Consider the following 25,486-nt stretch of genomic DNA (forward strand, 5'->3'; position numbering starts at 1 on the left):
ATTCTGTAAAATAATTATCCTTCAATTTAAAAATCAATAAATTTTAAAAAAGGAAAGAAAAAAAAAGAATTTTCACAAAAATCAGAACACTGAGATAATGGAAAGAATAGTTTAATTCAATTTCTCATTTAATAGATGATAAAACTTGAGGACCAGAGAAGTGAAGTGTCTTGGTCAAAGATATATAATCAAAAAACTGACAGCAGAACTAATTGCATTTTCTTATTTACAGGCTAAGATTACTCACTACAAAATAAATAATTTTCAGACACTATTTAACAGTATTACCCTAGCTCCATGGTCCTGGCTGTTCAATAAAATTTTCTGTGGTAAATAAAATATTTCTGAACATAAAATATTTTAAATAAATAAAATATTTATTTATTTAATAAAATTAAATATTTTATTTAAATATTTAAAATAAATAAAATATTTCTGAACATAAAATGGAAATTTTATGTTCTAAACTGTACAATATGATAGTCACTAGCTACATGTGACTACAGATAAGCATTTAAGATATGATTAACGTAATTGAGACTGAATTTTTACTTTTAGTTTTAATTTAAATTTACATAACTATGTAGGGCTATTTTCTGCTGCCATGTCACATCAGTTGTGTCCAACTCTGTGCGACCCCATAGACCGCAGCCCACCAGGCTCCGCCGTCCCTGGGATTCTCCAGGCAAGAACACTGGAGTGGGTTGCCATTTCCTTCTCCAATGCATGAAAGTGAAAAGTGAAAGTGAAGTCGCTCAGTTGTGTCCGACTCTTAGTGACCCCATGGACTGCAGCCCACCAGGCTCCTCTGTCCATGGGATTTTCCAGGCAAGAGTACTGGAGTGGGGTGCCAGTGCCTTCTCCAAGAGCTATTGTCTAGCATACAGCAAAAGCAAAGCTACAGAGAGAAGGAAGGAGAAACTGGACTGAAACTTTTAAATGAACCTCTTTATATATGGAAACCACATCATTGTTTCCTAAAATTTAAATAACAATAAAATTAAATCCCCCCCCAAAAATAGAATCCACATATACATGAAATCATATGGTATTTGTCTTTCTCCATCTGACTTTTCTCACTTAGTATAATACTTTCTGGGTCCATTCATGTCACAAATGGCAAGATTTCATTTTATTCTATAGCTGAGTAATATTTCATTCTATACCTACACCACATTTTCTTTATCCATTCATACATCGGCGAATGTTGAGTTTCATAAATGAATGTTGAATTTTGTCAAAAGCTCTTTCTGTACCTACTGAGATGATATGAGTTTTATCCTTCAATTATTAATGTAGTCTATCACACCAACTAATTTGCAGATATTGAACCATCATTTTAACCTTGGGATAAATCCACATGATCATGGTGTATGACCCTTTTAATATATGGTTGAATTTGATTTGCCAGCATTTTATTGAGGATTTTTGCAACTACCTTCAGTGATACTGGCCTATATATTTTTTTCATAGTCTTGTTTCTGAATCAGGGTGATGTAGGCCTCACAGACTGAATTCTGAAATATTCCTTCATCTCAAAGATGGAATAGTTTGAGAAGGAGAAGGATTAATTGTTTAAATGTCTGATATAATTCACCTGTGAAGCCATCTGATCCTGGCTTTTTGTCTGTTGGGAGTCTTTTAAAAATTACTGATTCAATTTCATTACTGGTCATCTGACTGTTCATATTTTGTATTCCTGATTCAATCTTGAAAGATGGGTAAAATCCAAGAAACATACAATTTCTTCTAGGTTATCCAGTTAATTGGCATATAACTGTCCATAGTAATATCATGATTTCTGTGATACTGGTTGTAAGTTCTTTTTCATTTCCAACCTATTTGGGTCTTCTCTTTTTTTGAGAAGTCTAGCTAAAGGTTTATTAATTTTGCTTATGTTTTCAAAAAATCAGCTGTTAGTTTTACTGATCTTTTCTATTGGTTTTTTAGTCTCTATTTCTGTTTCAATTTTTATTATTTCTTTCCTTCTATTACATCTGGGTTTGCTTGTTCTTTTTCTACTTTCACTTTTATTCTCTATTTCTGTTCTGATTTTTATTATTTCTTTCCTTCTATTAAATTTGGATTTGTTTGTTCTTTTTCTAGTTCCTTTAAGTCCACATTTATTATTTTGTCTGATGTCTATATATTTATTAACTGAGAAAAATTACAGTATAAAATATAGTAGGAATTCATAAAAAAAGAATGTCCCTGCAAGACAATTCCCAAGGAACACTGGTATTTCTGTCTTTTATAAGTTTATTTTAGAAACACAAAGTTAGAAATGAAAGAAAGGAGGGAAAGGACAAACTTAGGAAAGGCTGCTGGTTGTAACTGAATATAGATTAAAGTCTGGATGAAGCAATTTGAGAGCTACTTAAAATCTATACATTATTAGATAAATCATTTCTTACCTTTTGACAGCTTTGGTCAATAGGGTCCACTGGAGTAGATCTGGGATGGGTTACTCTAACATCATCTCTTCCACATTCCAGATTGGCCCATAATTCAGTTATAAGTGCATTAATAAACCCTAAGAAGAATTTTACATCATATTTATAGTATATCACTTCTTTGAACTGTGGTGGAAAGACATACTTATCCTTCTGACGAGACTGTTCCACAATGACAAAAGACATACTTGAATCCTGTATAAGAAATAATCTCTAACCTTGGTAGAAATTAGTGCTGATATTGTTAATATATGCTTATGATAAAACTATGTAATGACTAAATTATGTAATGACTAAACTCTCATTATTATGAAACCATGTAATGACTAAACTCTCAAAACTATTCCCCTAGGGGACTGAATTTTGAGTTCCAGTTTTTAATCCTTTAGTCAATAATCTCTCTCATCATGTTTTCCTGAAAAAAAGTAAAAAAGTTTACATGTTACTCTGCAAATGAGCTAACAGTGAAATGCAGCCTGGAAGGAGGCATCAGGAGACACCATAAGCAACCAAAGAGTGTACCTGTGTTCTCTTTGAACAGTTCTCTATTTCATACAATTTTTGGTTCTATACAGTCTTCAAATTTTCCAGAGTCAGATACTATATATCTAAATGAAAGTGACTATTGAGTTTGATTATCAAATTCCTTTATGAGGAATCAAAGCATATGGAAAAGTGTAAAACAGAACACCTAATCATAAAATCAGTAATTCAGCAACAACACATTAGAGCACAATGGGTTTCTAGTGTAACAAAATATATAGGCTCTGAAATCAAGACTATCAGGGTTCAAATTACTAATCTGCCAGCTTATTAAGTTATATATCCTTGAATCTTTTGAATTCTAACAGCATCAGTTCCCAATGTGAAAACTGAAAAAGTGCTACATTTGAAGGTTGCCGTAAAGTATAAATGAAACGATATACAGAGAGTTTTTAATGCAGTTTTTAATGCAGTAAGACATCATAGGGACTCAGGCAGTGTCAGTCTTCCTTTGTCCTATGAAAAATTGCACTTATTCCTTTCAAGGAAAGCTGGATACTATAAGGTTTAAAGCTTAATAACTCGACCAACAGGGAAATCTGGGATTGAATCTAGTCTTCAAATGTTTCCATTAACGTGCCCCTGAGTACTATAAATAAATTGGATTTTATTCTAAGTAAAGCAGTAAGTGGTTCGCTTAGGACAGCTTCTGCCAAGAAATATGTTTCATAATATAAGCAGTCCAAAGTTCAGCCAAAAAATACTTAAGATTTAGATATATCATAGAAAAATATTTTCATTTGAGGATAGACTCAATAGTGACCACTGAGGTTATGATTCTTCACTTCTAAGGTTTAAATATAATCACAGCATCTCTATCAGAGATTACATCTGGTCTCTGGTGCAAGGTTCGGGTAACTTTACAATACATTAAATCTTCAACGTTTGAACATCTTAAAAATCCAATCTGTAGTAGATAATACATGCTGACTATAAACTCCAGAAATAGTGGTGAAAATTAAGTGGGTGAGAATCTTTCAAGAAAGGAAGAGAAAAGGGAATAAGAAAATGATATGTATATGCGACAACTATTATGACTATAAATCTTGATTCATATATAAATCACTGAAACTGAGCATTAAAGCCTATCAGATAGAACTATATCAAGAAAAGATGATACACTTTTGATTTATAAAGTGAAGGGTTCTTAAAGCCATTAGGTATATCTTAGTCTAGGTTCATTATGTACCACTGTTCTGAGGAAAGAAAAAATTGTATATATTTTACAGAAGAAAATTCCTAGTGGGACTTCATGGAAGAGAAAAGAAGGAAATACCATTAACACTCTTTTACCTACGACCTAACTTGCGAAGAACTTCAGAGTGAAATAGTTGATACTTGTTCATGGCAGCTGAATTTTGTCTCAACTGGCTCATTTTATTTAAATTATACTTTTAAAGAACTTACCTGAATTTTGTAGGGCTATCGCACCTGCTGCTGTTGATGCCACTTGTGTAACCAAAACTCCATAACCAAACTTTTTATGCCTGCTGATCTAATGTAAATAAGAAAACATGAGAAGCAGGAAAACATAGCATGTTAATATTTTATTTACATTTTATATGCAGACTTACTCATTTCTTTATTGAAATGCTAGACAGTCTTTCAAGTAAAGATAACAAGAGCAGAAAAAAAAAAGCTATAACGATTAGTGAGTTAATACTAACAAATATTTTTGACAATCTTATTTCAGAACTAGGCTCTGGTACCAGCCCTAAAACTAAGAAGCTTCATGACCTTAAACAAGTCACTATGTCTCTAAGTCTCTTTATATATAAAATAAGGGATGTTGGACTAAATGAAAAGAGATTCCTTCTAACTCTTATTTCTGTTATCTTACTATTTTATTCTTTAATTGGTTCTTAAATAATAAATTATCATTGATTAACCTGTATTGACTGCCAGTTTTTACACTGGGCTTTCAAATAAACAGCTTTAAAAAGAACAATGGTATTGTCTTAAAAATCATCCTTTTAGAGGCAATATGATTTTTTTTCCCCAAAGGAGGAAGTTATACACACATGCACATACACATAATCCTCATTTACCATACATTGTAGAAAACCGGAAATAATTGCTACTTCACAGAGAATATTATACATATATTCATGGTAAAGTTCAGAAGTATCTCTTAGCAAAAATCACAATAAGGAAATAACAAAGACACTATAAAATGTTCCTCCTTCCTCAGACTTCATAGGTTAGCCTGATCTTAGCCAAAGTGTTTGACTTCTAAATAGAGCTAACCATTTAGAATTTGTATTTTTCAACATTTTATTAAAAGAATAAGCATATGTTTTCATCAAATATTTAAAATATAAACTATACATTCTGTTTTAAGGGCAAAAAAGGGGGGGAACTAAAAGACTGTGGGAAAAAAATTAGGCTTATTTCTTCAATTTTTTTGCTGCTTACATCTCTATAAATTTGCCTTCCAAATCTCATTCTCCATGTTCCTTACTTTAGTATCCATTAATTCAGCAATTAGATAACATAGAAGTACAACAAAGTAAGTGTTTATCTTTTCCCACGTGGCTTTTTCCATGACAGGAAGAAAAACACCTTACTCATCAATCATCCCAAATGACCCTACTGATTCAGAAACTGGTAGCTATAGGGGTCTCCCAATCAAGACTAAATACTAAAAAAGAAGAGGCAAAGAAAACCTTCAGAGAAGTTACAGGGGTTTCATTAAACAAGACTTAGATTTCATGGACACTGTTAAAATCTAAGACTAGAATCTCAGTTCTAGAATTACTGCTATCAATAACTACATGTGTGAACACAAGCAGATCATTTATACCAGCTTGAATCTCAACATTATCTTCGCCAAAATTAAAGAAAGTCTAGCTGCTTTCTTACAAGATAACTCAGAGTCTAAATTTTCAAAAAACATCTTGAATGGTATAAATTGATATTAAAGTATTATACTAAATTATATGGTCATAATTTACTGAGGTCCAGGGAACGTCTTCTATTACAACTAACAGCACAATACAAAGGAAGGTCAGATTGCTGTAAATTTTATGAATATAAAAAAAATGACATCTAATCCTAGGTGTATTATCACAATAATAAAAAGTTGTGTCTGAATGGTCTCAAGCATCTAAATGAGAAAGAAAAATGTCTTTGAATTGATTATTTTCAGAAATGAAATAAAAATGAAAACCCAAATGGTTAACTAGTATACAAGGAGAAATTCAAACTCACCAACAGATCAAAACACAATTTATATAAACGTTAAAAGCCTGAAAACTTCTACATTTGCTATATTATGAATGTCTGTGTTCTGCCAAAATTCCTGTGTTGAACTCCCAAGCCCCAGAGGTGATGGTAGGAAGTGGGGACTTTGGGAGGCTATTTGTGAAGGTAGAGAGTGATCATGAAAGGGATTAGTGCTCTTCTATAAAAATAAATAAATAAAAGATCCCCAAGAGGCCCTAGCCCTTTCTGCTAGGCTACAATAAGAACATCAAGAAACAGCAACTTCCAGAGATAAAAGGAAACACTTTTAAAAGCATACCTATGCTGATTCACTTCCCTGTACAGTGGAAATCGACACAACATTATAAAGCAACTATACCCCAATTAAAAAAAAACACAACAAAGCAAACAAAAACAACAGCAACAACAACAAAAAGTATACCTATGATCCTAAGAAGCTCTGAAGTCTAGGGATATTTACTGTAATAGCAAAAAAAATGAACATACTTCAGTGATCTCTGTGAGAAAGGCCTAGATTTTAAATTTAAACAGTAGCAATAATAAAAGCCCTCTACAAATATATTTATTTATTTCAAAATGTGAACGCTAAACTCTCATTGACACATTTAGACCCAAAAATGGAATTCCACTGAGTTTTAATATATCCAGATGTCTGATATATTTATAAAACATCTGGATGAATGAGTTTTTCAATTTGATTCAGTTGTGTCATCCTGTAAAACAGTCATAGATACCAATATCAACTCTAATGTTTTCTTGAAAAAATATCAAGTTAAATATTACAACGCTATATGAGTTTTTAATTGAAGTTTAATAACCTCTTCACAAAAAGAAACCAGAATGATGTTCTTAATGGCTTTTACAGAAACAAAAGTTCCTTTTGCCTGTGGCAGATGGTAATTCGCACCTGTAATTTTTTTGCATATTGGTTGAACATGAATGTCACACATTCGTTGATGGCACCTGTTCTTTGAAGAAGCAGTAGTCCTTTGGGAGTGGCAGCAAAATTTAGTAAATCATCTAACAAATTCTCTTCCCAAGCCATACTGAAAGAGGTAAAAAGAAAGGTATAAATGTCTTTATTTTTCTCAAAACTGGGAAAAAAAAAAAAAAAAAAAAAAAAAAAAAAAAAACCTCAGCTTAATTCTACCAGCAATTAAACTTACAGAGAACACACGGGCTGCAAAGTATTTAACTGTTTAAAAATAAGATAAACAGCACGGCTTCCTAAACAGTGCACTGTTATTCTTTTTTCTACTATCTAATAATTTTCCTTCACTAAATGAATCAAATATTAACTGCACATATCAGCATTTTCATTATACCAAAATTCTCTCAACCAGGTCTTAATCTCATTCCACGTCTCCTATTAAAATTCTGCTGTGCCTAAATTCCCCAAGCCCCAGCTCTCCATTATTTCCATACATCCTTTTCATTAAGGAGTATTTGTCTTTTGACTTTCTAAAGCATACCAGGTACTTTATTTTCACTGGTTATTAGTTTTACTTTTGGAGAATGACATTTTTTCCCTCAGAATACTTCTAAAAGGCCAGTAGCATTCTCCAGAGAAAAACAAAAAAGAAAAGGAAAACAACTCAAAACTTTCAGAAGTCACACAGTAAACAGGAGACTCAGAGCTAGAAATCTGGAAACACAGGAAGGGATATCAGCACTTCATCTGAAGTATCAAAGTAAGAGAAAATTTTCTACCCATCCTATTCCTACTTGCTTGGAAAAACAAAAAAGCTGGATTTTAAAATAGGTCAAAATCAAATGTCTATATGTACAATGAAACAGAGTGTGGAAATGTGTGCCCTTTTGTTGCCCAAGGAAGTTTCAGAAGTATGTTTTGAAACAGGCAAGAGATTTGAAATCCAGAACTTTTCTGATTAAAAAAGAAACAATCAGTACATGTTGACAGATATCCATCAGTGGTGATCACAAAGCAATGGTCAAAGATACAACCATGTTCAAACACAAAATAAATTATCTCTTGGATAAAGAAGGACAAAGAAGTAGGACTAGTTTTGAGGTAAATACAGGCAATGGAAACTAAAGTCGGCCCAAATAGGATATAAAAGACTCAGAGTTACATATGAGATGTATGACCAATGGAAGGCTCACTGCTTAAGATTCATGATGGAGTAATACTACTAAAAATTGCATATGATTAGCTAAAGGCAATGGCACCCCACTACAGTACTCTTGCCTGGAAAATCCATGGACGGAGGAGCCTGGTAGGCTGCAGTCCATGGGGTCGCTAAGAGTCGGACACGACTGAGCGACTTCACTTTCACTTTTCACTTTCATGCATTGGAGAAGGAAATGGCAACCCACTCCAGTGTTCTTGCCTGGAGAATCCCAGGGACGGCGGAGCCTGGTGGGCTGCTGTCTATGGGGTCGCACAGAGTTGGACATGACTGAAGCGATTTAGCAGTAGCTAAAATTAAAATATAAAATTTATATACTTAAAATATATAAACAAAATACTTAAATATAATTGACAAAAATTGGGACTTTTGACAAGCCACAACCCTAGGGAGACAGGAGGATACAGAAAAAGCTTCATTTCTAGAAATGTACAGATAATAAATTCACCTTCTAACTTTTAACGGTATATGCAATACCCTCCAGAGAAGGCAATGGCACCCTACTCCAGTACTCTTGCCTGGAAAATCCCATGGATGAAGGAGCCTGGTGGGCTGCAGTCCATGAGATCGCTAAGAATCAGACACGACTGAGCGACTTCACTTTCACTTTTTAGTTTCATGCATTGGAGAAGGAAATGGCAACCCACTCCAGTGTTCTTGCCTGGAGAATCCCAGGGACTGGGAACCTGGTGGGCTGCCGTCTCTGGGGTCGCACAGAGTCGGACACGACTGAAGCGACAGCAGCAGCAGCACCAGCAGCAATACCCTCATCATCACTGACAGGAGTCTCAAGATGCCAATACAGTATTTAAAACATGGGGGAAAAGGAAAAACCCACAAAACTGCTTGACAGAGAAGAATGAATATAGAAAAGAAACTAGGAAAAATAAGGGAGGAAAGAAAGTAGTGAAGTAAAAAAATTCATTTTAAAAGGAACTTGTAATTAAACGTCAAAGACATCTACAGCTAAGTGCCAGCAGAATCAACATTCATTAAATTAATCCATTCCAGCTGAAATAGTTCAAAAATAATGACTACCTTTATGATTCTCAAAATTGTTTACTCTTCCATTAGAACTGAAACAGAAAAGCAGAAATGAAATAAAAATAAGTGACTATTAAAAAAAAACTATAAGAAATCTTGTGAGTATTTTTTAAAAGCCACTTTAAAAGCAAATGGAAAAAATCTCAGCCACAAAGAATTATTGAACTGAAAGGTAGCCAGATAAGCAATAAATGTTTGAGGAAACAGATGAGACAGAACATGCTGCTGCTGCTGCTGCTAAGCTGCTTCAGTCGTGTCTGACTCTGTGCGACCCCACAGACGGCAGCCCACCAGGCTCCCCCATCCCTGGGATTCTCCAGGCAAGAACACTGGAGTGGGTTGCCATTTCCTTCTCCAATGCATGAAACTGAAAAGTGAAAGTGAAGTTGCTCAGCTGTGTCCGACTCTTAGCGACCCCATGGACTGCAGCCTACCAGGCTCCTCCGTCCATGGGATTTTCCAGGCAAGAGTATTGGAGTGGGGTGCCATTGCCTTCTCCAACAGAACATACTAAAAGCTTTCAAATACATCTAATCAAGAGTCCAAGAGAACAGAAGAAATATTTGAAAAATACTAAGAATTTTCTAGATCAAAAAAAAGGTATCAGTCCAGTTTATTGATCAAAAAAAAAAAAAATTCAAAGTAGTAAGCAGGAGTTAACTATATCACAATAAATTGGGATATATATATAGTTAACTATATCCCAATAAACTATAAAATTAAAAAAAACATGTTTTAAAGTACCAAGCAGGATAAACTTAAATCACACAGAAGTAGCAAATATTCAAAGAAAGAAATTAAAAGCTATGAGAGAAAAGATATGACCTATCAAAGTGGTTATACTACCAGATTTATCAGTTACTACTTACTCCAGAAGACAGTGGAGTAAAACCTCAAATAGTACTAAGAAAGGATGGTCTATCAAAACTTTTATACCCAGATAAACTACCATTTAGAGGAGAGAAAATGTGAGACCTCAAAAGCTCTGAAAAGGAGGTGGGGGTGGTTTGTGTGGCCTGGAAGGAGAATAACTATTTTCAGACACATAAAGATCAGTTTGCTTTCCTCAAAGCCTTAAGAACAATTAAACAGTTTACTTCTATTACCTTAAGACCTACAGTTAGAAACTTAAAAACATCTTTCAGTAAGGGAGAAAAAGGAGCCTATCAGAAAGAATGGCCTACAAGCTTCAACAAATGCTGTAAAATAATAAATACAAATTTAATTTCTGTGTGAAGACATAAACCAGGTGATTAAAAATATTAAACCAAAATTCTAGATAACTATAAGAATACAGAACTATAGCATATTTACCACCAGATGGTCAACACCAAAATCAGATTGATTATATTCTTTGCAGCCAAAGATGGAGAAGCTCTCTACAGTCAGCAAAAAAAAGACCAGGAGCTGACTGTAGTTCAGATCATGAACTCCTTATTGCCAAATTCAGACTTAAATTGAAGAAAGTAGGGAAAACCACTAGACCATTCAGGTATGACCTAAATCAAATCCCTTATGATTATACAGTGGAAGTGAGAAATAGATTTATGGGCCTAGATCTGATAGACAGAGTGCCTGATGAACTATGGAATGAGGTTCATGACATTGTACAGGAGACAGGGATCAAGACCATTCCCATAGAAAAGAAATGCAAAAAAGCAAAATGGCTGTGTGGGGAGGCCTTACAAATAGCTGTGAAAAGAAGAGAAGTGAAAAGCAAAGGAGCAAAGGAAAGATACAAGCATCTGAATGCAGAGTTCCAAAGAATAGCAAGAAGAGATAAGAAAGCCTTCTTCAGCGATCAATTCAAAGAAATAGAGGAAACTATTTCCTCTAGTCCTCTAGAATGGGAAAGACTAGGGATCTCTTCAAGAAAATCAGAGACACCAAAGGAACATTTCATGCAAAGGTGAGCTCGATAAAGGACAGAAATGGTATGGACCTAACAGAAGCAGAAGATATTAAGAAGAGATGGCAAGAATACACAAAAGAACTGTACAAAAAAGATCTTCAGGACCCAGATAATCACGATGGTGTGATCACTCACCTAGAGCCAGACATCCTGGAATGTGAAGTCAAGTGGGCCTTAGAAAGCATCACTACGAACAAAGCTAGTGGAGGTGATGGAATTCCAGTTGAGCTCTTTCAAATCCTGAAAGATGATGCTGTGAAAGTGCTGCACTCAACATGCCAGCAAATTTGGAAAATTCAGCAGTGGCCACAGGACTGGAAAAGGTCAGTTTTCATTCCAGTCCCAAAGAAAGGCAATGCCAAAGAATGTTCAAACTACCACACAATTGCACTCATCTCACACGCTAGTAAAGAAATGCTCAAAATTCTCCAAGCCAGGCTTCAGCAATATGTGAACCGTGAACTTCCTGATGTTCAAGTTGGTTTTAGAAAAGGCAGAGGAACCAGAGATCAAATTGCCAACATCCGCTGGATCATGGAAAAAGCAAGAGAGTTCCAGAAAAACATCTATTTCTGCTTTATTGACTATGCCAAAGCCTTTGACTGTGTGGATCACAATAAACTGTGGACAATTCTGAAAGAGATGGGAATACCAGATCACCTGATCTGCCTCTTGAGAAATTTGTATGCAGGTCAGGAAGCAACAGTTAGAACTGGACATGGAACAACAGACTGGTTCCAAATAGGAAAAGGAGTTCGTCAAGGCTGTATATTGTCACCCTGTTTATTTAGCTTAAATGCAGAGTACATCATGAGAAACACTGGACTGGAAGAAACACAAGCTGAATCAAGACTGCTGTGAGAAATATCAATAACCTCAGATATGCAGATGACACCACCCTTATGGCAGAAAGTGAAGAGGAACTCAAAAGCCTCTTGATGAAAGTGAAAGTGGAGAGTGAAAAAGTTGGCTTAAAACTCAACATTCACAAAACGAATATCATGGCATCCGGTCCCACCACTTCATGGGAAATAGATGGGGAAACAGTGGAAACAGTGTCAGACTTTATTTTTCTGGGCTCCAAAATCACTACAGATGGTGACTGCAGCCATGAAATTAAAAGACGCTTACTCCTTGGAAGGAAAGTTATGACCAACCTAGATAGCATATTCAAAAGCAGAGACATTACTTTGCCAACAAAGGTTCGTCTAGTCAAGGCTATGGTTTTTCCTGTGGTCATGTATGGATGTGAGAGTTGGACTGTGAAGAAGGCTGAGCGCCGAAGAATTGATGCTTTTGAACTGTGGTTTTGGAGAAGTCTCTTGAGAGTCCCTTGGACTGCAAGGAGATCCAACCAGTCCATTCTGAAGGAGATCAGCCCCGGGATTCCTTTGGAAGGAATGATGCTAAAGCTGAAACTCCAGTACTTTGGCTACCTCATGCGAAGAGTTGACTCATTGGAAGACTCTGATGCTGGGAGGGATTGGGGGCAGGAGGAAAAGGGGACGACAGAGGATGAGATGGCTGGATGGCATCACTGTCTGGATGGACGTGAGTCTGAGTGAACTCCGGGATTTGGTGATGGACAGGGAGGCCTGGCGTGCTGCGATTCATGGGGTCGCAAATAGTCAGACATGACTGAGTGACTGATCTGATTTGATCTGAACTGGTCAAGGTATGTTAAACTCCATACTGCTTTTCAAAACATGATATAAATATCCAATTACTTTATACTTTCTTAGAAAAATATATGGTTAAATGTATGTTGAGAATTTAGGAACAACCACTTAAAGAAACATAACAGTGATTTATAAAGTCAAAAGCAAGGGGAAAATAGGATAAAATGTACTGATCTAAGATAAGGAGTAAAGGAGAAAAGTAAAGAAAACAGAATAGAAATAGAAAATACAAAAAAATAAGACCCAAACATCAGCATTGCAAAATGTAAAAAACTTAAAACTCATCTAATAAAAAACAGGAATTGTCAGATTGGATAAAAAATTCAAAATTTACTACTCTATAGTGACAGAAAATAAGAGATGAAAAAAAAATACTTTAATAGTCTGACCCAGTCTCCATCTAAGCTCCTTTTCATCCACTCCCATATAGCAAGAAATGGCCATAGGGCACATCCAGCAAGATATTCACAAAAATGTTATTGACAAGATATTTCTTTCCTAGATAAAAGATAAAGAATGAAAAGAAGCCATTTGTCTCTACAACCTTTTTCCTCTTTGAAGGCTGTGAGCTCTAGAGGTTAGCCATTGTGCAACCTTGAGCGCAAAAAGAAAACATTAGTGATGTCTTCTCCTAAGAAAAGGAGGCTGGATCTCAAACTGCATCACTAAGTCAATGCCTGATAATATTTCATGAGACTTTCTGCTTTATGAAAAACAGAAAGCCTTACTGAGCTACTTACAAATAGATATATCCTTAACTAATGTACTCTGCAAATACTAACTAAAGAAAGTATATATATAAAATAGTAGTATCATATAATATAAAACTTAATGGAAAGAAGTAATGAGATACTACAGTAAAAGTTCCCAAGAAACAGTGAATTTTTATGTTCCTAACAGCATAAAATGCAAGTATGTAAAACAAAACCCCAGAAGTACAGAGAAAAATGGACAAGTCAACTTTTAAAGTGAATGATTATACATAAGCAGACAAAATATTGGTGGTGATATTAAAAAAATTGGAATATCTCTATCTACTTCCAATGAAGAACATAATATAGTATTTTCAAATAAAGACAGATTTTTAACTGATCCTGTACTACAACACAAAATTTCAACCCACCCGGAAGTATATATATCATACAATCCATGTTTTCTGAAAAGAACAGAAATGAATTACAAATCAACAGTATAATACAGTAGTTAAAGAAAAAACTATATTTTGAAAGTTAAATATATTCCAAATATTTCATGGATTTAAAGGGAAAAAATCAAGATAATATTTTTAAGAGCTTAATAATGAAAGTGCTACATATCAAAATGCATTAAAGTTAGAATGTCTGATGTAGATTTCTTCTATTGATATCCATTCTCAATTGTCTTTTCACTTGTTCTCCTATCCTACTAAAGTGAGAGGAGTAAAGATAGAGAAGGAAAGAGAACATCAGCAAAATCAAAATCTGGTCTTTGCATAAACCTGTTCTAATGCAAATAAATTGGTCAGGGGAAGCAATGGCTGCAAAAAATACTAAGAATAAAAAAATGAGAAATAATTACAGCCAAAGAATTTTTTAATATCACTAAAATATTTTGAACAAATTAACACCAATATGTAAATATTCAGATTTAAAAATATGTTTTTTTAAAAAATATAGTTAAAAATTACTCATGCAGAAATAAAATATATTGAATGAACCATTAGCCATTAAAGAAATTGTGTTTTTAAAAAGTCTACTCTGACTCTCCAAAACGTAAAACACAGGCAAAAACTTGCAGGTGTATCACACAATCCTAAGAAAGAGTTAATATGTTTTAGTTTAGTGTTTCTAATAACTTAGCATTTAGCTCCTCCTTCAAATTATAATGAAAAGACTCAATGTTTCAAAACAAAAGGAAAATCTAAGCTATAGAATTTGCCTCTTCTCTTTAGAGAACCCTTCCCGGAAGACAACAGTTAACAAACTCATTGCCTTGCTTACTCCATTGCTTTAGCCTATGTGAACTCCATTTTTGAATGGTCAGATATTAATAGAGGGTTAGACACTCTCATGGCACTTAAGTTTTAGGTGTTTATTCATCGGCTGTTTTTGCAGTCCAGAGATACCTGTTACTTCCCTGTAGAGATTTACCAAAGGCCCCGTGGTAACTGGTCAGGGCAGGGTGGGCATCTTTGGTTTTTCTCTGACTCTGTTCTTGTCTACAGTCACCCTACGGATGGCCCCTAAGTAGTCTGTGAAAGTGAAAAGTGAAAGTGTTACTCCCTCAGCCGTGTCCAATACTTCAAGACCCCAAGGACTGTAGCCTGTCAGGCTCCTCTGTTCATGAGATTTTCCAGGCAAGAATACTGGAGTGGGTTGCTAGTCCGTTCTCCAGGGGATCTTCCCAATCCAGGGATTAAACCTGTGACTCTGTGCTGCAGGCAGATTCTTTACCATCTGAGCCACTAGGTAAGTCCCATATAGTCTGTAGTCATTGCAATCACTGATATCAAACTAGCCTTGAGAAATCTTATTTGGGGTTGCATTTCAACGTCCAGATTTAGAGATATCACCTATGATGACTACACAGTAGCTTCTACCTTCCCTATAGTACTGTAAGCACCAATAAATGAAAGGATGGAGAGGAAATCTCCAACATACGCTGTGAGGAAATAAGATCAAACTACCGCACATTAGTCTGTCACAGGCTCAAAAATATAGATTTTAGCAGCTCTTCATTTTACCGTTTTCAGTAAGACTGAGTAAATGTTATGGTCCATGTCATTATTTAGAAACTAGTGCCTGGTGGCAGGAGAAGTGTTATTCATTCCTTTACCCATTCAACCAAGCTATCAAGCACCTGCTACATGCCAGAGAAAGGCTAGTCTAGTTAACTGACCATAATGGTTCTACACTCAAGTGGTACCAAACTACAAAGGAAAAATAATGCCCACACATACCAATGTTTCAAATAATACAAAAGATACTCAACTCTATGAGGTATTTTGATGACAAAATGAAAACAGTTCCACTGTATCAAAAACCACTAAACCTTTGTTTCTAAGAGTAATATCAGATGTTGATGGAAACTCCTTTTCCTCTAGCACCAAGTTTACACGTGGAGCACATTCCCCAGTTTAATACTGCTTGCCGCTCTTCACCTAATCACTCTTCCCCTTGAAGAAGGGACTCAGGAGACTTGGAGGAGGACTGAGAATGCTAGGCTAGGTGATGCCTCTCCCCAAATCCAGCACTTCTTTGCAACCCAGGTACCTGTAGGAAGCACACAGTCTGCTCTGTTCTACTTCGCAGTTATGGTTGATCTTTGTAAGCTCTGCTTCTGAGGGTGAGGAAAGCCTGACAGTTGACTGGGACAGAAACGTTCAGTTCAGTTCAGTTCAGTCGCTCAGTCATGTCCGACTCTGTGACCCCATGGACTGCAGCACTCCAGGCCTCCCTGTCCATCACTAACTCCCGGAGTTTACTCAACCTCATGTCCATTGAGTCGGTGATGCCATCCAACTATCTCATCCTCCAGCATCACCTTCTCCTCCCACCTTCAATATTTCCCAGCATCAGGGTCTTTTCCAATGAGTCCATTCTCCACATCAGGTGGCTAAAGTTTAAGAGTTTCAGCTTCAGCATCAGTCCTTCCGATGAATATTCAGGATTGATTTCCTTCAGGATTGGCTGGTTAAATCTCCTTGCAGTCCAAGGGACTCTCAGTCTTCTCCAACACCACATTTCAAAAGCACCGATTCTTTGGCGCTCAGCTTCCTTTATAGTCAAACCCTTATATCCATACATGACCACTGGAAAAACCACAGCTTTGACTAGATGGACCTTTGTTGGCAAAGTAATGTCTCTGCTTTTTAATATGCTGTCTAGGCTGGTCATGGCTCTTCTCCCATGGAGCAAGCGTCTTTTAATTTCATGGCTGCAGTCACTATCTGCAGTGATTTTGGAGCCCAAGAAAATAAAGTCTGTCACTGTTTCCATCGTTTCTCCATCTATATGTCATGAAGCGATAGGACTGGATACCATGATCTTCATTTTTTGAATGCTGAGTTTTAAGTCAGCTTTTTCACTCTCCTCTTTCACTTTCATCAAGAGGCTCTTCAGTTCCTCTTCACTTTCTGCCAAAGGGGTGGTGTCATCTGCATATCTGAGGGTATTGAGATTTCTCCCGGCAATCTTCATTCCAGCTTGTGATTCATCCAGCTTGGAAGTTCACATGATGTACTCTGCATAAGGTAAATAGCAGGGTGACAATATACAGCCTTGATGTACTCCTTTCCCAACTTGGAAACAATTTGTTGTTCCATGTCCTGTTCTAACTGTTGCTTCTTGACCTGCATACAGGTTTCTTAGGAGGCATGTAAGGTGGTCTAGTATTCCTACCTCTTGAAGAGGTTTTCAGTTTGCTGTGATCCACACAGTCAAAGTCTTTGGAGTAGTCAATAAAGCAGAAGTAGATGTTTTTTTGGAACTTTCTTGCTTTTTTTCAATGTTCCAACAGATGTTGACAATTTGATCTCTCCTTCCTCTGCCTTTTCTAAATCCAGCTTGAACACGTGGAAGTTCTCTGTTCATGTACTGTTGTAGCCAGGCTTGGAGAATTTTGAGCATTTGCTGTTGTGTGAGATGAGTGCAACTGTGCAGTATTTTGAACATTCTTTGGCATTGCCCGTCTTTGGGATTGGAATGAAAACTGACCTTTTCCAGTCCTGTGGCCACTGCTGAGTTTTCCAAATTTGCTGGCATATTGAGTGTAGCACTTTCACAGCATCATCTTTTAGGATTTGAAATAGCTCATCTGGAATTCCATTACCTCCACTAGCTTTGTTTAGAGTGATGCTTCCTAAGACCCACTTGATTTCGCATTCCAGTATGTCTGGCTCTAGGTGAGTGATCACACCACTGTGGTTATCTGGGTCAGGAAGACCTTTTTTGTATAGTTCTTCTGTGTATTCTTGCCACCTTTTCTTAATATCTTCTGGTAAATGCATGGATTATGGTGGCTCAGACTGTAAAGAATCTGTTTGCCATGCAGGAGACCTGGTTTGTTCCCAGGATCAGGAAAATCCCCTGGAGTAAGGAATGGCTACCCACTCCAGCATCCTTGCCTGGAAAATTCCATGCACAGAGAAGCATGGTGGGCTACAGTCTATGGACCACAGAGAGTCAGACGTGACTGAGCAACTCACAACACTTTCATGCTCCCTTTTACTTACAGCCCACTGACCACACTGTGTCTTCCTCCAGAAATAATGTTCTACCCTTTCTAGACAATTAATATCCATGTATTCACTTTAACTTACTTTAATTATAACTTCTTCTGGAAAGATTTCCCCAAGTTAGCCTGTATGAACCCTCTATAATTTGTATCATAAATTTAGCATACTATATTGCCATATGGTATTTACTTATTTATATTTTATACTATATAATAAGTTCTCTAAGGTATGTAGGCATCCACAGAACTTGGCAAAGCACTCAGTCCAATAAATACCTAAATACATGAATAGAAAATGAATGCATGAATGAAGACAATAAATCATAAATCAAAGAAAACAGACATAAAAATTACCTGAAAAATTAATTGCAGCGACATTTTTACTCACCCCTTCATGCAAAGAAAAAATAGTAGTTGATTTAAGTTTCACAACTATATAAAAAAAATTATAGCTGACATTTAGAAAATTAACTATTTGTTAAGCATTATACCATTAAAGCAATGAAAAAGATTTTGTTTGTTTGACTAGCTTTTTTTCAGTTAAACAATGCCTATCTAAAGACAAATTTTTTTTTTTCAATTTCTCTAGACTCCCACTTAAAACTCTAATTATCTTTTCAGATTATGCCAATACTCAATTAGAAAGAGACTCCATGAATATATGACCTTAATTTAAAAAAATATATATGTATATATAGTTCCCATTAATCTGACTCCACCCTATTGATAACTGTGGGAAAATATATGAAAACATCTAAATTAAAAAATTAGTATAGAGACTTCCCTGGTGGTCCAGTGGTTGAGAATCTGCCTGCCATTGCAAGGGTTCTATCCCTGCTCTGGCAAGATCCTACATGCAGCAGGGCAACTAAGGACGTGGGCCACAATTACTGAGCCCCTGTGCCCTAGAGCCAGTGTTCCTCAACAAGAGAAGTCACCAGAAAGGGAAGCCTATGCACTGCAACTAGAGAGCAGCTCCTGGTCACGGCAACCAGTCTTTGTGCACGGCAACAAAAACCCAGCACAGCCAAAAATAAACAAATCAAAATTTTAAAAAATTAGTATGCTAAGCTAAGTCGCTTCAGTCGTGTCACACTCTGTGTGACCCCATAGACGGCAGCCCACCAGGCTCCGCCGTCCCTGGGATTCTCCAGGCAAGAACACTGGAGTGGGTTGCCATTTCCTTCTTCAATGCATGAAAGTGAAAAGTGAAAGTGAAGTCACTCAGTTGTGTCCGACTCTTAGCGACCCCATGGACTGCAGCCTACCAGGCTCCTCTGTCCATAAATAATGATTTAAAGAATTCTCCAATACCAAAATCTAATTAAACGGTACTCCCACACATGTTGAAGTTATATTTTAAATGTAAACAGACTTTATTGGCCATTTGAAAAGTTCTACTGAATTTCCAATTTTAGTATTTGGTAATTTTCCAAGTTTTCTGAAAGTATTATGTCACATTTCCTAACTCCAAATGTAAATACAGGCTGAAATATAATAAATACTGCTATTGTTTTCCTCTTATAAAAAATACAAGTATATATGATCTCTAAAGTTTCCCCTAGATGAACTTTTCTTTCTTTTTTGCCACAGTATCTATACATTTCTCATTTTAAAACTATTTCAGCAAATGTGAAAAAAGAGATGAGCTTAAGTCAATCATACTTACATGTTCTGGGATTCCTGGCTAACCAAAGAAACAGAATCAGAACCCTCTACTGGAGTAGGAATTCTTTCTGATAGCAGACTTGTCTAAAATATAAGAAATATACATTTTTCTTACTTATAGCATTACTCATAAGCTGTCATGCTACATCTTTATATTTGACTCTTACTGTAATTAAAGATTAAATTACTTGCAAATTTTAAATTATGTGATTCTTAAATATCATGCAAAGTAATTCATAAATAAGGCACATAGATAATGTAGGGAGAAGATACTGATATATACATTTGAATATTGCTCCATTATGATCTCCAGTGTCCATACAAAAACCCAGCTATCTGTAAAAATTGCTCAGAAATAACTTCCAAAGAGTAAGTCTATATAGAGACAGTCTATTTTAAGTCCCTTTTACCTGAAGAAATGAAAGCAAGGCCAAGGCTAACAGAGTTTTACCAAGACAATGCACTGGTCATAGCAAACAATGCTTCCAACCACACACGAGAGGACTCTACACATGAACATCACCAGAGTCAATACCGAAATTAGACTGATTGATTATATTCTTTGCAGCTGAAGATGGAAAAACTCTATACAGTCAGCAAAAACAAGACTGGGAGCTTATTGTGGCTTAGACCATGAACTCCTTATTGCCAAACCCAAACTTATGTTGAAGAAAGAAGGGAAAACCAGTAGACCATTCAGGTATGACCTAAATCAAATCCCTTATGATTATACAGTAGAATTGACTTAAGGGATTAGATCTGACAGACTGCCTGAAGAACTATGGAATAAGGTTCGTTAACATTGTACAGGAGGCAGTGATCAAAACCATATCCAAGAAAAAGAAGTGCAAAAAAAAAGGCAAATGGTTGTCTGAGGAGGCCTTACAAACAGCTGAGAAAAGAAGAGGAGTGAAAGGCAAAGGAGAAAAGGAAAGATTTATCCATCTGAATGCAGAGTTACAAAGAAGAGCAAGGAGAAATAAGAAAGCCTTCCCAAGTGGTCAACACAAAGAAATAGAGGGGAAAATAGAATGGGAAAGTCTAGAGATCTCTTCAAGAAAATTAGAGATACCAAGGGAACATTTCATGCAAAGATGGGCACAATAAAGGTCAGAAATGGTATGGACATGACAGAAGCAGAAGATATTAAGAGGTGGCAAGAATACACAGAAGAACTATACAAAAAAAGATCTTCATGACCCACATAACCACAATGGTGTGAGCACTCATCTACAGCCAGACATCCTGGTGTCCAAAGTCAAGTGGGCCTTAGGAAGCATCACTACAAACAAAGCTACTGGGGGTAATGGAATTTCAGCTGAGCTATTTCAAATCTTAAAAGATGATGCTGTGAAGTGTTGCACTCAATATGCCAGCAAATTTGGAAAACTCAGCAGTGCCCACAGGACTGGAAAAGGTCAGTTTTCATTTCAATCCCAAAGGCAATGCCAAAGAATGCTCAAACTACTACACAGTGCACTCATCTCAACTCTAGCAAGTAATGCTCAAAATTCTCCAAGCGAGGCTTCAACAATACGTGAACCATGAACTTCCAGATGTTCAAGCTGGATTTAGAAAAGGCAGAGGACCAGAGATCAAATTGTCAATGTCTGTTGGATCAAAGAAAAAGCATGAGAGTTCCAGAATAACATCTACTTCTGCTTCATTGACTACACTAAAGCCTTTGACTGTGTGGATCAGGACAAACTGCGGAAAATTCTTCAAGAGATGGGAATACCCAACCACCTTATCTGCCTCCTGCGAAACCTGTATGCAGGTCAAGAAGCAACAGTTAGAACTGGACATAGAACAATGGACTGTTTCCAAATTTGGAAAGGTTAAGGCTGTATCCTGTCACCCTGCTTATTTACCTTATATGCAAAATACATCATGAGTAATGCTGGGCTGGATGAAGCACAAGCTGGAATCAAAATTGCTGGGAGAAATATCAATAACGTCAAATATGCAGATAACACCACTCTAATGGAAGAAAGTGAAGAGGAACTAAAAAGCCTCTTGATGAAAGTGAAAGAGGAGAGTGAAAACAGCTGGCTTAAAGCTCAACATTCAAAAAACGAAGATCAAGGCATCCGATCCCATCACTTCATAACAAATAGATGGGAAACAACGAAAACAGTGACAGACTTTTATTTTGAGGGGCTCCAAAATCAGATGTAGATGGTGACTGCAGCTATGAAATAAAAGACGCTTCTTCCTGGGAAGAAAAGCTATGACAAACCCAGACAGCATATTAAAAAGCAGAGACACTACTTTATCAACAAAGGTCCATCTAGTCAAAGCTATGGTTTTTTCAGTAGGCAAGAATGGATGTGAGATTGGACCATAAAGAAAGTTGAGTGCCAAAGAATCGATGCTTTTGAGCTATGGTGTTGGAGAAGACTCTTGAAAGTCCTTTGGACAGCAAAGCGATCAAACCAGCCAATCTGAAAGGAAATCAATCCTGAATATTCATTGGAAGGACAGATGCTGAAGCTGAAGCTCCAATACTTTGGCCACTTGATACTTCTAATGAGAAGAGATGAATCATTAGAAAAGACACTGATGCTGGGAAAGATTGAAGGCAGGAGGAGAAGGCGATGACAGAGGATGAGATGGCTGGATGACATCACCGACTCAATGGACATGACTTGAACAAACTCCAGAGATAGTGAAGGACAGGGAAGCCTGGCATGCTAAAGTCTATGGGGTCTCAAAGAGTTGGACACAACTGAGCAACTGAACAACAACAACAATAACCAGAAAAAAGACTGCAGCACCCAGTTAAGTTGTAGAGCTCTATCCTACAGGGACAGGATGTACTGAAGTCATCTTTTGACAAGTTAGAAATCATTATGTGCTTTGGAGTACTGTGATGCTAAAGAAGTCCAGTAAAATATTTTAACTGTAGTATAATATTATAACACTAAACATATCTGAAATAAAGGTTTTCAGGGAAGAAAAAAGATTGAAAATACTTACCTTCTTCCAAGCCTTTGCTATAGATTCATGCAAACTATAAGGAATTAACACCTGCAAGCCTTCACATGTACCATATATTTGACGACACACAGAAGTAAAAGCTCCTTTAACCACAGGAAACATTTCTGATCCAGAAAAAATAGAAATATCTTCATCAAGAAGTTTTTTCGAAAACTGGGCAAGTAGATGAGCACCTGTAGGACTAAAAGATGATACCAAAACAATGTACTTCAAGTGACCTAATTTGATTGAATTGCTTTCTCTGCATAGGTATGTCACTAACTTGACTGTTTGGCAGTAAAGCTCACTTATTTCCATTTGTTTTACTTCTTTTTAAATTCTACTTTTTAACTTTAACATTTAGTATATAAAACATATTCATGATTCTAAAGTCAAATCTAGGTACAATCAAGGAATAATAACAGATATCTTTTATCTATGCCTCTTAACCCAAATATTTTTTTCCTTTCCTCTAAACTATTGCTTTTCTTTCCTTTAAAGCTATTACTATTCTTTTATCATTTCCTTTTGAAAATAAGGTGGGATGATTTGGGAGAATGGCACTGAAACATGTATAATATCATATATGAAATGAATCGCGAGTCCAAGTTCGATGCATGATACTGGATGCTTGGGGCTGGTGCACTGGGATGACCCAGAGAGATGGTACAGGGAGGGAGGAGGGAGGGGGGTTAGGGATGGGGAACACATGTACACCTGTGGGGGATTCATGCTGATGTATGGCAAAACTAATACAATATTGTAAAGTATTAACCTCCAATTAAAATAAATGAATTTATATTAAAAAATAAAATAAATAAAAAATAAAACAAATATAATTTTATTTATTCATATTCCCTTCTACCATACAAAGGGTAACAATCTACAAACTTTCTTGTTTTGTTTTTTCACTTTATATATCCTGATGACAACTCTATAGCCGTACATCAAAAAAACTTCTCATCCCCTTTTCACTACTGCTAAGCACTCCTTTGAATAAATATAATTCAATCTATTAGTCTCTTGTGATTGAACACCTGGGATGTTTCTAATCTTTCCCTAATAAAGTCAGAAACTCTAAACCACGGCACAATGAGGATTCAGAAGAAATTCTAACATTTTATGTCTTTTCTGTTTAACTTCAATGTGAGGGAGACACCTAAAAAAAGAAACCTAAAAATCATAATGATAATAATGGGAGAAAATTAACTACATACAATTAAATGATGTCTATATAAAAGAAAAAAATAGGGAAGTGATGAACAATAAAAACAACCTTAGAACTCATGGCAAAGAGTTAGTCTTCCTAATTTTAAAAGAATTATTATATATGGATAATGGATAAGAATATTTCCATATTATATATGGATAATTATTATATGTGGATATATGGATAAGAAAAAGGCTTATTATATATGGATATATGGATACAAAAAAGGCTTTCCAGATATATGGCTGGAAAAAGGCTTCCAGGTTAAATATGTCAGATCGAACACATTACATTCACGTCTACTCCCTTCTGAAATATTAAAATGCAACAGTAAACAAAATTTTCAGAATGCTCTTGTAGCCATTAAGGACAAGGAGAAAAAAAAAAGGGTATGATAAGTAACAACTTTAGGAATGTAGGAAAAAATGAGTAATTTAGGATCCAGAAAAATTGAATAATCAAAAATAAAACAATTAGAAACAAGAATTACACTTCTATTAATACTGAATCAAAGTTATAGAAATCCAAGCCTCACTGTTTCCATCTATATAACAGAGATAACCATAGAGGCCTCTTCCTTAGTCACTGTGAGGATTAAATGGTTACCACCCCCCACCAACCTCACCCAAAGACTTTGATCCTATGAGCAAGACAATATGTTCCCAGATGTAAACATATTAAAACACATGATGGAAAAAAATAACAACAGATGGCAGGAAAAGTTTGGCACACACAAAAAAAGGAAGAACAAAGCCAAAATAGAAAACAGTAACAAATATGGTAAACATGAATCCAGTCATATCATACTCTAAATGACAAGGATCAATTAAAAGAAAGACTATCAGAGTAGATAAAAAAACAAGATCCAGTTATGTGCTATCTATAGAAGCCTATTAAATATAATGATAAAGACAGATTAAAAGTAAACAGATAAAGACATCATGCTGGTGATCAAGAGAAAGCTATACTAGCTATATTAATTTCAGACATCACAACAAGGAAAATTACCCAAAAGGCATATTATGTAATAAAGGGGGTCAATTTTGCAAAGAGATGTAACAATCCTTAATGTGTCCCTGACAGTGTCAAAATGCATGAAGGAAAAATTTACAGAACTGCAAGGAGAAAAAGATGAATTCACTGATGCACCCTGAAATTTCAGCACTTCTCTGTCAGTAATTGACAGATCCAGCATGAGGACATAGCTGAACTGAACACCACAAACTACCAACAGCATATAATTGGTACCTACAGAATACTTCCAGTAGCAGAATATATACTTTTCTCAAGCTCATATAAAACATTCACTGAGTGATCACATTCTGAGCCATAAAACACATTTTAACAAATTAAAAATATCAATCATACAAAATATGCTCTCAGAACCATAAATAACTCATAGGTCAAAG

General features: G+C 35.9%; 1 protein-coding gene across 2 annotated transcripts in view; it reads right to left on the bottom strand.

Annotated features, from left to right (window-relative positions):
- TBC1D32 (TBC1 domain family member 32) overlaps positions 1–25,486 on the bottom strand; it is a 211,652-nt gene that overhangs the window by 124,445 nt on the left and 61,721 nt on the right. For both annotated transcript variants that reach the window (XM_025294780.2, XM_025294778.2), the window contains 5 exons: positions 22,868–23,069; positions 19,890–19,972; positions 7,129–7,267; positions 4,404–4,491; positions 2,415–2,533 (listed from right to left, as the gene is read on the bottom strand). In XM_025294780.2, coding sequence (XP_025150565.1) covers positions 2,415–2,533; positions 4,404–4,491; positions 7,129–7,267; positions 19,890–19,972; positions 22,868–23,069 — 631 coding nt within the window. The remainder of the gene's footprint in view (positions 1–2,414; positions 2,534–4,403; positions 4,492–7,128; positions 7,268–19,889; positions 19,973–22,867; positions 23,070–25,486) is intronic.

The sequence above is a fragment of the Bubalus bubalis genome, chromosome 10 (assembly GCF_019923935.1).
Source record: "Bubalus bubalis isolate 160015118507 breed Murrah chromosome 10, NDDB_SH_1, whole genome shotgun sequence".
Classification (NCBI taxonomy): Eukaryota; Metazoa; Chordata; class Mammalia; order Artiodactyla; family Bovidae; genus Bubalus; species Bubalus bubalis.